Here is a 14,533-nt window from a genome sequence, read left to right as displayed (position 1 = left end):
TATTTCTTTCTTTTGCAACTATGTATACAGTTGCTATGGTTAGACACAAGCCAGCCTTGACCTAAGAGGTAGGTAACCCTTTCAACCAGATGTTGACTGCAGTCTAAGACCTTACAGAGAACAACACAACAGTATGGCTTCCAGTTTGGAGTTAGATTGCCTTTGACCAGCTTGGGGCTTACACAGGCAAAGCTTACAGTGATCTGCAAAAGACCATGTAACATAGTTGTAAAGTGTTTGACAGCCATTCAGGGCCCTCCGTAAGACTTAACTAAAGTGTTGTTAAAACTTTACAAACACAATCCACCTTTGATGAGCTGGGCTGAGGAGCAGGGGTCAGTCAGCTCTAGAGAAAGGTGCAGCATCAGCCCCCGTGATGTTCAGCGTGTTCCTCTGGGCCATATCTGCAGCATCCCACCCATCAGAGAAAGCTGCAGAAGAACTATACTAACCTCAAAAAGTGTATATAATTTTGTAAAGAGCTTTTTGACCAGATTGATTCTGTTCCTTGTCTCTTTTTCTCTCGCAGGTGTTCACCCGCAAGCTAGAAGAGGTAGGGCGGGTGTTGTTCCTCATATCACTGACACAGAAAATCCCTACTGCCCACAAGCAGTCCCACGTATCTATGCTTCAGGAAGACCTCCTCCGATTGCCTTCCTTCCCCCGAAGTGCCATTGATGCCGAGTTCTCACTCTTTAGTGACCCCCAAGGTATGGCCTTTTTGATAGCTTTCTGTGGTGGTTGTACTGGGCCCGGAAGGTTTCTGTGAGGCACTGCATTTGCCTTAGTAACATACAGGCTTGTAGCACTACTGAAGGCTGATGAAAAACCTCTTCCTAGGGAAAATGATACACAGGTGTTGGCATGTCAGCACAAGAGCAGTAAAGGCTATGCTGTGTTAGAGGTCCGCAGGCAAGGCTGCTTTCTTTGCATCCAAGCCACAATCTATTATAATTACGTATTAAAGTTATGTATGAGACTAGAGCTGGAACACTATGTCCTGCTTTGGTCTCACCAGAACATGAGAGTTGTTGACAAACTGGAGAGAAACCAGTGGAGAGTCAGAAAGCTGGTTAAGGGGCTGGAGGACATCTCATACGAGGAGAGATGAAAGCACTTGGGCTTGTTTAGTTTGGAGAAGAAAAGGCTTGGGGCAGGGGTCTAATTGCAGACTTCCACTAAAGGGATATTGTGGAGAGGACAGAGACAGACCCTTCTAAGAAAAGCACAGCAAAAGGAGAAGAGGCAACAGGCACAAGCTGCAGCAAGAGAAATTACAATTGAGCATAAAGAAAAATGTTTTCACAGTACAAGCAGTTAAGCAGCAGAGCAAGAACGCAGAGAAGTGGTGGAATCTCCATCCACAGACGTTTTCAAAACTCAGCCAAACAAGGCCTGCCTCATTTAGCTTTGAAGCTAGCCTTGCCTGAATCAGAGAGTTGGACTATATGAGCTCTGGAGGTCTAGTCTGACTTTATTTTTTCTATAATGGGAGTCTTTCTGTTGATTTCTCTAAACCGTGGCTCAGAGCTCCAGTTAGCAGTGCTCTCCACGCTTGCATTCCTAGCATCCTCTCTGTGGGCCAGTGTTTCAAACCCCAACACCTGCAGCCCCATTCAGAGAAAGTGTCTGGGACCCCACAGCATAACTTCAACTGAAAAGGACAGCTCAGAGCTCTTTACTGACCACTTTGTACGAGTGGTGGACCTACAATGAAGATGTGGGCAAATTCTGTGGCAGGAGTATAGAAACAGCCCTCCTTTTAGAAACTTTGCCTTGAAAGCCAGCTGGAACTGCCAGTTTGATCTGGGCATTAAGCAGGCTGCTGTGCTAGAGGCTGTGTTTCTTGCTAAGTGGTAAGCATTGGCAGGTTATGTAACAGGCCCTGAAGGCACTTGCTTTCTGAGGCATTATTATAACTATGTAGCGGTGTCCTGTAGTGTGTGGGACGCTTGAAGGATAAAAATTCAAGATGAATCTATACAACCATCCAAGCTGTGTGAGGCAGATAGATGATGAACTTCTGGTTGTATGTACCCGCTGAGTTCGGCTTGCACTTGTAAGCGAATGAGAATTTCCAACCAGTAGGGAGCAGATTAAATGAGCTGTGTGATAGCCATCACTCTTAGGCTTCAAGTCTGTTGCTTTTAAACAAGGTTGGCCAAAGCCCTGTGGGCACTTGCAGAGATGCAGGATGAGTGAACTCATTTCAGAAGGCAAAACAAAGGTCAGTGCTGCGGGAGGTCTATCTGTGGAGGCCTCCAGCCTCTGGGAGCGTTGTGAGGCCGGCTGTGGTGGGCAGAGTTGATTGTTGTTGCCTTCTCCTCCACAGCTGGGAAAGAGCTCTTTGGTCTTGACACTCTTCAGAAAAGCCTGTGGATTAAGCTGCTGGAGGAGATGTTCCTTGGCATGCCCAGCGAGTTCCCCTGGGGAGATGAGATCATGCTGTTCTTGAATGTCTTCAACGGTGCCCTGATCCTGCACCCAGAGGACAGTGCCTTGTTGAGGCAGTATGCTGCCACAGTCATAAACACAGCTGTGCACTTTAACCACCTCTTCTCCCTCAGTGGATACCAGTGGGTCCTCCCCAGCATGTTGCAGGTGAGCCATTTCCTTGAGTCCCAGTGAAATTACAACCTTTGGGGGCCCTGAGAAGACAAACAGCAGAACAAGGTGGGAAGGCCCAGTTCAGCATCCCCAAGGCTACATTTTCTTTTCTTCTTTATTTTAAGTAAATGAATATCTGTTTCTTTCACTGGTACTTCCATGCAAAAATGTGAAATTTCTGAAAAATTTCTGAAGCTTGAGTCTCCCCCGGTGCTTTTTTCGTCCCAAGGATGGCTGAAATTTGGGAATATTTGAAATATCTGTAATAGCTACTTGCTGACTGAAACTAAATTGTATTCACTTCTTCAGGTATGATAAATGTGTTATTTATAATTTAAATAGCAACAGAAAATGACGCTAAGTGTTTATGAAATAAAAATGTCTACCCTCTTTTCATTTGAATGATGAAGTGTTAGAGGTGGCAAATGTTAGAGGTGGCGTTTCACTTCAATGTGCTTAAGTATGTCCTTTTGGTGTTGACATTTGTGAAAATTTAGATACTGAAAATAGAAAAAAAAAATCAATATCGTTCTCTTCCAGACAAACAGATTATTTCTGCAGGGCTTGAAGATGGTATTTAAAGAGAGACTTACCATTATGATGTGAATACAGAGAAAACTTTTTTTTTCTGTAGAAGAAACAATGATCATGACATTCCTATGTATATTTGTTTTAACATAGTTAACAGTGCTCAGTAGTTAGGACCAGTGATAAATTTAGCTATCTATGCAAACTCTACAGAAACTGGAAACTCTAATATCATGCCCTGCATGGTTAGGTAAGTGAATTGGATCCAAGTCTGTGGCTTAGGTTTATTCATCAGAAAGAAGATATTTGAAATAAAGTAACTTCGTCTAAAATACTTGTCAGGAGCCTTTCAGTCTTGTGAAGAACTCTCCCTTTGTTTTCACTTTTCATACTGAGAGAAATTAGTTTTTGTAATTCTTTCCCTTTTTTCCCCCATTACCAATTATTGCCAACTGCCAAATTAACAAAATACCACTCTTGGGAGGCAAAAAATTAATTCCAAAAGACAACAAAAGTGTTGCTGACCCTGTTTGTTTTTCCAGAGCCTCACGTATTGGTTCCAGCCACCCAAGATCAGCTGGTTTATTTGTGGTCATCACAAATAAGTTCTTCTACCAGTTCTGGGTTTAAAACATACCCCGGCTGTGAATAGCTTCGTTCCTGATGAATTCATGCACATTCCCCTACAGGGATCTTTTTGTAGCAGGTTCTTCCAATTTCATTGGTGAAATATACTGTTAATTATTTATACTGTTAATATACTGTTAATTATTATAGCACATACTGTTAATTATTGCCCTTCTCTTACGTTAATATGATTATACAAGTGTAACAGGCCATGTTGATTGAGTGGCTTCATAAGTATGCTACTTGCTCGTGATTGTAGTAGAGACATACTAGTCTCCTTAGCCTACTAGGCTGCTGGAAAGTGAGCGCATCCCTACAGAGATCTCACATACCGATAATATTTTAGAAACCTTCAAGAACCCTGTGCTATAATGTCAATTTTGCACTAACATAAAATCTCAGCATTACCTGCTGCCAGCAAATGTCAAGAAAACCCTTCCATTCTGCCTGCCTGCTGCACCACCCCCCCCCCCCCCCCCCCCCCGCAGAGAAGTACAGACAGGCAATGGAAATGGACAAAAGAAGGAAGCGTAGTGAAGTTGTTCCTAGCTAGTTATACTGTTTACATAACTCTGAGAAACAAATCCCACACCTTTGACAACACCTTGTCTGCATGGTTCAGTGGCCCTTCTGGAGGAAATGCCACTCTGAGAACCTTAAAATATCTTAAAGGTAGGAGGAACTGCTAGCATGTTGGAGGATAGGCTAGGAGTTCAAAATTATCTTGACAAACAAACTGGAGATGCAGTCTGAAAAAAGGAAAAAACCAGATCAACAAATGTTGATCACTTTGGACAAGTGTAGGTTCTTATTTAGAAACAATCAAGCACATAAATATGGAAGGCAAATTAGCTGATTTGGTTGCACTTCTGCAGTGAAGGATTTTGGAGTCGATATAGATCTAAAGCTGAACATGAATCAATAGTGTCTTGCTATCGGAGGAAAAAAAACAATAACAGAAAAAAAAAGATGTCAAATGCTATTCTGGGGTAACCATACAGAATTATATCTTGTGAAAGACAAATGGAGTAATTCTGCTACAATCAGCAGTGCTCCAAACTCAGAGCGCTGGCTCTGCCTAGTTGTAGGCACTGCAGTTGTTTAAACTGTTAACTGAAGAGAGTGCGAGACTAGGATATGGAGGTACATCTAGAAAATATGACGCACGAGAAAGGACAGGAAGAGCTGGGGTTTGATTAACTGAGAAAGGTGAAGATTGATGGAGAAAGCACTATGTGGCATCAAACATGCAAAGTGCTTCTAGAAAGAAGACGGGAAGAATCTACCCTTGGTATAGAGGACGAAAAATAATAGACCAAAGTTGGGACAAAGAAGGCTCAAGCTTGACACAAGAAAGCCCTTTTTCTATGTGTAGTTTGGAGCTGAAACAGCCTGGGATGGTAGTCAAGCCTCCATCTCTAAAAACGTGTTAGGTAAACATGTCAGGAATGACAAGGCTGTAGTTGATTCTGCCTAGGGTGAGACGATGGAGAGCCTTCCACTGGAGGAGTACTTCCACGTCCTTTTTCATTTGCTTAGGTATATGCCGACTATGAAAGCAACCCACAGTTACGCCAGGCAATTGAGTTCGCGTGCCGCCAGTTCTACATTCTGCATCGCAAGCCCTTTATTCTGCAGCTGTTTGCAAGTGTGGCTCCTCTCCTGGAGTTCCCTGTGAGTAAAAGCCATTCCCTAGGCTCTGTATGGGGAAGTCTGCGTAGGCAGCCAGCCCCCTGTCAGAGTTCACAAAGAGCGAACAGCTGGAACAGCAAGCACAGTTCTTAATGATCATGCACTTACTGCACTCAGTGCTGCTGGAACCATTTCCTGAACTTACTTCTGCAGGCTTTTGTTCGTCAGTGGATTTATGCTTTATTTTACCTCCTGAATCATCTGATGGTGGTCACTCTTAAGCAGGATGCTGACATAATGGGTTGCTGGTAAATGTAGCTTCACTTTAAAGTTCTGTGTATAAATAAGTTACAAAAGGACAATAATGATTTGCAGCACTTTAAACACATGGCAAACCCTTTCTTAGAATCCAACGTTAAGAACAAAAAGCTCATTGCCAAGTTTTACTGCATGTGAACTCTAGGACTAGATTAGCCATGTTTTCAAATATCCACTGATGACTTTTTACCACTGTAGTGAGTTAAAACAAGTTAATGCAGTTTTAATTTAAAGGGGGACTGCTATATCAAACTATAAGCACGTACAACCTACTCCTTCACAGGGCAGCAAAGATCTGCTTTTTGGGGGAAGTAAAGCTGTGCAATTTTCATGTCGTGTTTCCACTGTAGCATCAATCTGCTGAGTCAGGCAAAGCTTATTACTTGATAGCCGTAAACTAGTAAATTCCTGAAGTCTAGGTGGGCTCTTAGCTTTATATACTTTAAAAAATGGGGCGAGGAGGAGTTGTGCACGTCTCCAGAATCTCCAGATGAAGATTCCTGGGATGCACGAGACCCTCAGAAAATCAACTACAAATGCGTGTCGTTGAAACAGGACGCTACAAACAATGGATCCAACAAAGGAGTGTCAGCTCAGTGCCTTTTTGACCTGCTGCAGTCTCTAGAGGGAGATACTCCAGACATTTTGGACATCTTAGAGCTGGTGAAAGCAGAAAAGCCCCTCAAATCATTAGGTAACAGCGAAGAACCCTTTATTAAGTAATTCTTATTTGTTATTTATTGACCCAACAAGTATTTGATTCAGCATGATTTGCTCAGGGCCTTTTTCTTCTCCCAGAGTGCTGCAATACTTGTTTCTTATGCTTCGTGTAGCTTTTAAGGTTGTCTTTATTGCCACTATCTCTTAAGATATTTTCTGCAGGAAGGAAATTATTCATGTCTTTTGTTCCAGAACTGCTACATCTCCGTTGAGCCCGCTAGCCTGAGACCAGCTCCTGGCATTTTGAATTTTATCATGTGTGGGTGAAGAATAAAGATGCCTAATAAACTGTATCATGCTGACAAGATCAGTGTCATTCTCTTCCCCTGCTCCATGTGGGCAGAAAACAAAAGAGCCTCTCCTGTGGGCAGACTATGACTAGTAAATGACGGATGCCATTCAGAGATTTATCAGTGTCTAGCTCTGTGGGGGAGGAGTCAATTTATCACAGAGCAAAATATATAGGGCTCTATGATGTATCCAGGACGCTGTGTCTCTTGGTAGTAATCCAGGTAACGCAGTATTTAGGAAGTCAACTGCTTTGTGATTTACAGGGGAGTAATTTTTGCTGATTGTTATAAGGATCTTTGACTTATTTCTAGATTTGCTCTTCCCTTAAGTAATGCTGATTTGGATAAACAGTGATGCTGTACAACATCACAAGTTATAATATAAAAATGATACAGAAAGGGAAGGTATTTCTTCCTCTTTGTGAACGTAGCAAACATTTATATAAAGCTTCATCTTCTCTTTAGGTATTCAAAGGCATCTTTGAAAAATCCTAAGTGTGTGTTGACGTTGCAAATGAAAATATTGCGTGCCAGGTATTTTTCCTGTGACAATCAGAATTATCTAAAACATCTAATCTCCAACTTCCATTTTTCAAAGTGATTTGCTCACTTTAGGACCTTAGCCCGGACTTGGGTTCCTGTGTACTTAAATCACTTCTGAAAATGGGACTGTAGTATTATTCCAAATATTATTCTTTGGATATCTCCGTTTCTTGGTGCCTGATGCTCATTATCCCCAAAGTAGTATGTAGTTTGTAGTATGAGACTTAAATGCTTTTGAAAATGTTTTCTCAAATCACTTTCAAACCAGAATTCCTTCTGAACTGGAGGCCATGTGGCTACCAGCCTAGAAGAGGCTTGATTTCTAGAAGTAAAACTGTCTTCCATCATCAGCCTCGCAATTTTGGTCATTTTTAGTAGGATAGGAAGGAAAAAGCAGAAGGGAACATAAAGATTGTCCTTAAGCTCACATGTGTCCTTGTCACATGTGAGCTTAAGGTTTTCCTTGTGATGGGTGACGTTTGAAACAGGACTCCAGTAGCAGTTGTAGGCCTTGTGCTCAGCAGTGATTTGACCTGCTGAGAATTGTTTCTCTTACTGAGTTCTTGGATGGCAGGGTGAAAGTGGGAGTGCAGCACATGTTCTTTTTTTTATGGATAGATTTTTTTTTTTTTAAATCAAGAGCATTTTGGGAATTGTTAACATGAGAAGCAAGTGACTGAAAAGGAGGAGAAGAAAGGAGTGTGTTAGCTCCTGTCGTATTTGTGTGATAGTTTTCTCATAGTGTTTTATCTCTTCAGACTTCTGCTACGGGAATGAAGACCTGACCTTTTCGATTAGCGAAGCCATCAAGTTATGTGTGACAGTAGTAGCCTATGCTCCTGAGTCATTCAGAAGGTACTACTCTTTTTTCTTGGTTTGTGCAGAATCAGGAAAGGCAGGAGAGTTGCGTATCATGTGAGAAAGGAAGACTGACAAAAACAGAGGCAGAGTATATGTAAGGGTATTCCAAGCATTGGGCTTCTCTGTGAGCCTAAGCCATGGCAGTAGTCCAAGCCTTGGCCTGCAGTCCTAGGACACTGGCTGCAACTGCTGCCAGCCTCTGGCTAAAGAAGTAAGCTGGATGGTGGCCTGAGCAGAAACTCACAGGCTGTATTTCCGTAATGCTGAGCAAGGTGGGGATCACACTGTGCTCTGTGGGGTTTTGTAGTCACCAAGGGAACGGAGAGGGAATTGGAGGGGAGAAATAGACAGCTGGAAAGAACAGGAAGACACAGATTGAGAGGAGGTAAACTGGGAATGCAAAAACATTGATTTCCAAGAGGGAGCCAGAAAAGAATGGAATCTTTGGAAGAGAAAATCGATGTATGCAAATGGATGACATATTCAGAAGATATCCAGGTTCAGGGTGTTTTTATTATTGTTTCATGCATCAGCTAATTTTCCTCCTGAAGTCCCCATGAAAAAGTTTCTTAGGCCCAGGACTACTTACCTAGTAAGAAGCAATGAAATCCCAGGCCAATGAGAGAAGCAGGCATCTTCCAGTAGAAACCTAAGCCTCCACCTGAAGTGAATTTCAGGATTGATGGAATAAAACTGAGCAAATATTGGTTTTTGTTCCAGCCTCCAGATGCTGATGGTCTTAGAAGCACTAGTTCCCTGTTACTTGCAGAAACTGAAGCGACAGACTTCTCAAGTGGAGACTGTGACAGCAGCTCGTGAGGAGACTGCTGCTATGGCTGCACTTGCCACCTCTTTGCAGGCTCTCCTGTACAGTGTAGAAGTTCTCACCAGGTAATCCCCATGGACCAAAGGTCTCAGCCTCATTTAGCGATCAGTTTGGGGAGAAGGAATACACAGGAACCACATAGTGGGGGGTCACAATATGTAACTTACCTTGTATAATGGCTGAGTTTCAGACATGGTAAAATTAATGCCAGATTTCACCAGACCACAAGGAGAATTTCAGTGCGTTTGTTAGATTAAGTGTGTTATTCACCTTTCCTTTGGCAGGCCTATGACAGCCCCACAGATGAGCAGGTGTGACCAAGGCCATAAAGGGACCACAACAGCTAACCACACCATGTCAGCAGGTGTGAACACCAGGTAGTTTTTCTTTCTTTCTCATTTTTCTCACAAGAGTTTTTTTGGAGTAATATCTCTTCACTCAGAGCACTCGGAGCACTTCCTCAATTGCCTGAGCAAGTGCCCTAAATACAGGGCAGTCCCTGTAGGAGAAAACAAAAACAAACAAAAAAAACCCCCACATAGCCCAGGAGTGAATTTCTATTGGTAAGCAATATCCCCATTTCTGGAGTTTTCAGTTTAAAACCGTGTGACTAAGCTGAAGATCAGGATATCAAAACTGAGGACACATATCCTTGATGTCTTCTTTGTTTCCCTTTTCACACCCTGGAAGTATACTGACAAAGCAACCCTGTCCCTCAGTTCTCTGTTTTGCTTCCTTCTCAGTCCAGTGTTGAAGAGATCACTGAGCAGAACCCGTTTGGGTAGCAGGAGAGCCTGTTCCTTCTGGCCTTGTTCTGAGAAACTGAATAGCAGTAAGAGCTCAGTGCTGAGTGTCGGCTGAGATTCGCAGAGACTACTTGCACCTCCTCTAGTTTTCTTTTCTTTTGTTTTCTTTTTTATCACCTTTACTCCAGCATTGATCTAGGTTCTTTTTGCAGTTATACCTAGCAAAGCAGAGGGTGTAGAGTATTTAACAGAAAGGGCAGAAGGACTGGGAATTTTTGCCCTGTGTTTAAAAAGCCAACAAACAAACTACACACAGAAGAAGGATATAAGAAAGGAGATGGTGTCAGCAGACTGTAATACAGCTCCTTGGCCATACTGGCCATTCAGATTAGGCTGCTGTGGGGACAAGGCCACCAGACAATTTACCCAGTCACAGAGCAAAGGCTTAAGAAATCTTGTCACAAAAGCCAACCAAAAACCTTTGGGGCTTGAGATGATTTTCTCTGCAGTACTGGTTACTCTTCTCAGAGGCCCTACCTTTTCCTGTACAGGCTTATACCTTACTGTGCTTAAAATCCAACTACTTATGCTGACCCAAAGAGGAAGTTCTCCTAGCAGGAGTTGGAGTAGCTTTTGTTTTCAGAGCAGAAGGTTCCTTCTTGAGTTCTTTTTGTTAGATAACAACCCATCAGTAGGTCTGTGTGCAGCCAGCAGTCCAGTAAAATACTATGGGCTGTATAGGACTGTAAATCAGGAATACGTTTTTGGCAAGGCATGCTTTCCAAGCTATTCCCTGTCTTTCTTTCGAGTCAAAGGGGATAGAAATCACTTCACTGCATGGATCATTGAAGGACTGGTATGTCAAATTATAGATGTATAGTGCAGACATGTTAGTAGGTAACTCTTGGAATTGGTCTGTTACTATTTAAGATTAGTTCATCCGGTCTTGGAGTCCCGGAGTGAATAAGCTCACAGCTTGTTTTTCCAGGCCAGAATCTGAGAAGCAGACAAACTGCTTCATAGTAGTCACACACCTGGTACTGTGTGACTTGAATATCCTAATTTACATTGCCAGACCTTTCTGATGAGCAAACACTCAGTCCTGGCCCAAAATAATTTTGCAGAGCTCCAAGTTTTCTGCTTGTTTTTTCTATTGTGTTATCACTGTAACAGACATCTGTTAGCAGCAGCAAATCTCATCATGCTAGAATGGTCACTGTTCAAGCCTTGGACGTGTTAGCTAAGTGGTGCAGGGTTCGTTAATCCTTTCTCCACAAGAAGTAAGTAGCAAGAGAAAACGCCAACGAAAGAATATTCTCGGAAGTGTTCCTTCCACTAGGTAACTCCGGCTTTGTGAAGCAAACCAAGCACGGGGATGAAAATCCGTGATAAAAAGTACTTGAAAGAGACTGTGTTTTTTAAGCTCTAATTTTTCCTTTCATAACAAGGGTATAGCCATTATTCATGTCGATTCAAAACTAGAGCAAACTGTTGTTTCCTGCCCATTGGGAGGGAAATGCTATTCAGTGAGATCACTAATTACATGTAGTCATTGTTCAAGCAATATGAGATACCATCCTGCCCATGGGAAGTGTACCCCCAGGCTAGAACGGTGTCACCCTCTTTCAGACAGGCACAGCTTAGCGATTCCTAAGTTGCTTTTTACAACTGCACTGTTTCTGTTTTCCCAGGTACCCAGAACAGGGAGCCAAACTGCACTTTATCAGGTACGGTAAGATCTTCCCCGAGTCTGCCCCAGCATGTCATAATCTGCTGCCTAGCAGTTTCCAGGTTCGCTGGGTCCCACCCACTGCTGCTGTAACAGGCAGCATAGTTTCAGGGGAAGGTAGCAAAAGGTAATTCATATAGACGTTATTCTCATTCTTAACAAGACTTTGCAGGGGATAATTTCCCACTCTTCCTTTACCACAAATGCAACTGTCCTCAACTGCAGGGGAAAGCATCTATTACAAAATAGCAAGCTGGAGGAGTTGTTATAATCTACCCCTGCTCTTCCACTGCATATGATATTTCCTCCTTTTTCTTATTTTCTATCCTCCAGGGAAAACCTTCACCTGCTGGAGGAAGGCCAGGGTCTTCCCCGAGAGGAGCTGGATGAGCGAATTGCCAGAGAGGAGTTCAGGAGACCACGGGAGTCGTTGCTGAATATCTGCACGGAGTTTTACAAGCACTGTGGCCCAAGGCTGAAGATTTTGCAGAACCTGGCTGGAGAGCCCAGGGTGACTTCTCTGGAGCTACTGGATGTGAAGTCCCACATGAGGTATTCCACAGACTTTCTGCTTTTGCTTGTTCATTTCAGGAGTCTTCCTTTCTTTTAGCTGCAATTTTTCTTAAAAGCAAACCAGATCACTTTTTAGTAGTGTAGAGTTACATGTTGCTGTCTGAACGACACAGAACTTGTTTTGGATGTTCCTTAGATTCTACCTGATGCTGCTTGTGTGGAAGGAAGGTTTCATATGCTCAAGTGGTCTCATTCAGTCTACCAGCTCCAGTGGGTGAAATATCTCTGTGGGGGATGTGTTTGATGCATCAAAATAAGACAGAATGAGGAGCAGTGCAGTTAGGCTGTCTCTGCAGGGGAAGAGGAGAGGAAGCTGCCTGGCTGGCTGGCTGAACACGGCCTTCCTCCTCTCCTGTGACTCCATGCACCAGACCCAGCTGCCAACAAGCTGGGAGAGGAGGAGAGCAACCCCTGCACTATATTGCATTACCCCGGAAATACCATGGAGGACGGAGGAGCCATTTACAGGACCATCACCTCAGTGTGTGGTACAGCAGGTACACAAGTCTCTTACTGAGGTGCAGCACTGAGCCCAGCTTTCTGGTTGGAGGCTTGCTGCAAACTATTTCATGTGGAGCTGGCCTAGGAGAAACTGGGGCTAGGCTCTTCTAAGTGGTTCAGACCTGATTCTCTCATACTCTGTGCTTGCTGTTCATGTTACCACAAAGGAGGGGCAAGTTTGCCCAGATGTAAAAGACAACAAAAGCAGTGGGACGAGAGGGACTGGGACCTGTTTGTTTTACCAGGTTTTCATCTATCTTCAGGGGAAACTTTTCTCATCTACTGTTCCCTCAGAAAGCATAAACTCATTAGAGTTTGTGATTTGTTTCATGGTAAGAGGTACCTCAGTGAAAACTGAAGAACCTCCCAAACTCTAAAGTTAAATTTTAAAGTGCATGGTTTCTTGGTTTTTCTAAGCTCTCTAAGATTTTCTGAGATAAAATCCTGGGTGACTCTCTCAGGCTTTTCCTGCAAGCTTTGAAGTTAAAAGATCAGTAAAAGAAAATGGGCTTGGTGGTGTATGGTGTTAGTGTATACAGAGACATCTTTGTGGGATTGACTGTAGGGTGAATATGTTGTTCCCCTCGTGCTGCTGGTGTGTTTTAACAGTGCAGATACTCTTTGAGGAAGTCGCAATTAGCACTGACTGTCGCCTGTCACGAGGAAAACTGGGACTACTGTGAGGCAGTCCCAGGGTATCTGTGTGTGTTTGTGTGCACGGGGGGAGCCAGCTATCGGAATGCTTTTAGGAGACATAGTGAAATACTTCAAGATCATTCTTTAAATTCAGAACAGCCAAATATCAACAGGCCATTTTTTATGGCCTAAGCCAAACAGTGCTCAGCAGAGTATTAATAGGAAAAATAAAGGAAGATAGTATAAATAGGAAAGATAGCAAAGACATTGTAGGCTATCTGGCACTGGTCTGGCCCCCAAAGTAATCAAAACTACCTTAAGAGTAGTTTATTTTATGCTCTGAAGCCTAAGAGGCCATTCTGGCTGCTAGTTATTCCTCTGTCAAAGCTCTACACGGTTTCCCCTGGGAATGCTCTGTGAAGGCAGCTGAAGGGTGACAGATGTTAGCAGTGCACTGAACTGGCTCTGTTCCTGCCCCCTGGACCATGAAAAACCCTCAGAAAGCTCTTCTACCTTTTATACACGTGCTCTGGCGCTCTGCAGAAAAATGACAAAGCCCCTTAGCTGGCAGATTCTGTCACAGTTCAAGGTCTTTGGATTCAGGCTATCTGTGTAGAACACCAAATTGTGTTTGATGTTAGTTTAGGTCTTGTTTAACAAATGACCCAAATTCTCTGGAGAGTTTAGAGGAGTTTTTTGATTGGTTGGCTGCTTGCACATGTGCTGAATTTTGGTCCCCTCCCCCCCCCCAAATGTTTAATAGTTTAGAAAGTAATTTCAAACAAGAGATGTCTGTTACCACACCTGCATATCATTTTTATATAGTGCTTGGAACTGGTTGAAAATCTGATGGACATAGGTGCTTTCCCAGCACCACCTTCGTATTTTCCCAGGGACGCAAGCCTCAGAAATGAATACATCTGTTTGGCTGCATTACAAAACTCTATGACTTTTAGCACTAGGAGTCTGAGAGGAGATCTTAAATGTTATTAGAGAGCAAAGGTGAGACCCTCTGAACAGAGTATATTCTGATTTGACGTGTGTTTTGTAATGATTTCAGTGGGAGCCAGGAATATGTATCTAATGGATGAACTTACTTTATTTAGTGCAGTAAAGTAAGGGGCTTACTATTTTTCTTCTGTATTACGTTACTATCCTGGTCTTACATTTGCAAGCAACATTAGAATGCTCTGTGTGTGCTCCTTAGAAGTATCTGCTGTTTCATAGAAATGTGGGAACTTCATTTCTGTGTATTTTTATATTTTGGAGTTATTGAACTTAATTGCTCTTAAACAAGTTTGTGTTCCTCTCTTAAGATAACTTTAATCCAGCTGTACAGAAGGCGTTACTGGTATGTATCTGGAAAGACACTTTCCTGTGAGCAGGTTCTAGTAAA

General features: G+C 42.9%; 1 protein-coding gene across 14 annotated transcripts in view; it reads left to right on the top strand.

The window, feature by feature from the left end:
* Window positions 1-14,533, top strand: part of UNC80 (unc-80 homolog, NALCN channel complex subunit) — a 142,345-nt gene that overhangs the window by 96,015 nt on the left and 31,797 nt on the right. For all 14 annotated transcript variants that reach the window (XR_011141803.1, XM_009688661.2, XM_068947936.1 and 11 more), the window contains 9 exons: window positions 530-710; window positions 2,333-2,601; window positions 5,302-5,436; window positions 6,268-6,406; window positions 8,024-8,120; window positions 8,847-9,017; window positions 9,237-9,329; window positions 11,390-11,425; window positions 11,761-11,979. Coding sequence is in view for 13 of the 14 variants with exons in the window: in XM_009688661.2 (XP_009686956.2) it covers window positions 530-710; window positions 2,333-2,601; window positions 5,302-5,436; window positions 6,268-6,406; window positions 8,024-8,120; window positions 8,847-9,017; window positions 9,237-9,329; window positions 11,390-11,425; window positions 11,761-11,979 (1,340 nt within the window). In the remaining variant the exon portion in view is untranslated. The remainder of the gene's footprint in view (window positions 1-529; window positions 711-2,332; window positions 2,602-5,301; window positions 5,437-6,267; window positions 6,407-8,023; window positions 8,121-8,846; window positions 9,018-9,236; window positions 9,330-11,389; window positions 11,426-11,760; window positions 11,980-14,533) is intronic.

Source organism: Struthio camelus, chromosome 6 (genome assembly GCF_040807025.1).
Source record: "Struthio camelus isolate bStrCam1 chromosome 6, bStrCam1.hap1, whole genome shotgun sequence".
Lineage (NCBI taxonomy): Eukaryota > Metazoa > Chordata > Aves > Struthioniformes > Struthionidae > Struthio > Struthio camelus.
Note: the sequence above shows the minus strand (reverse complement) of the source record. Positions and strands in the feature narration are given on the sequence as shown.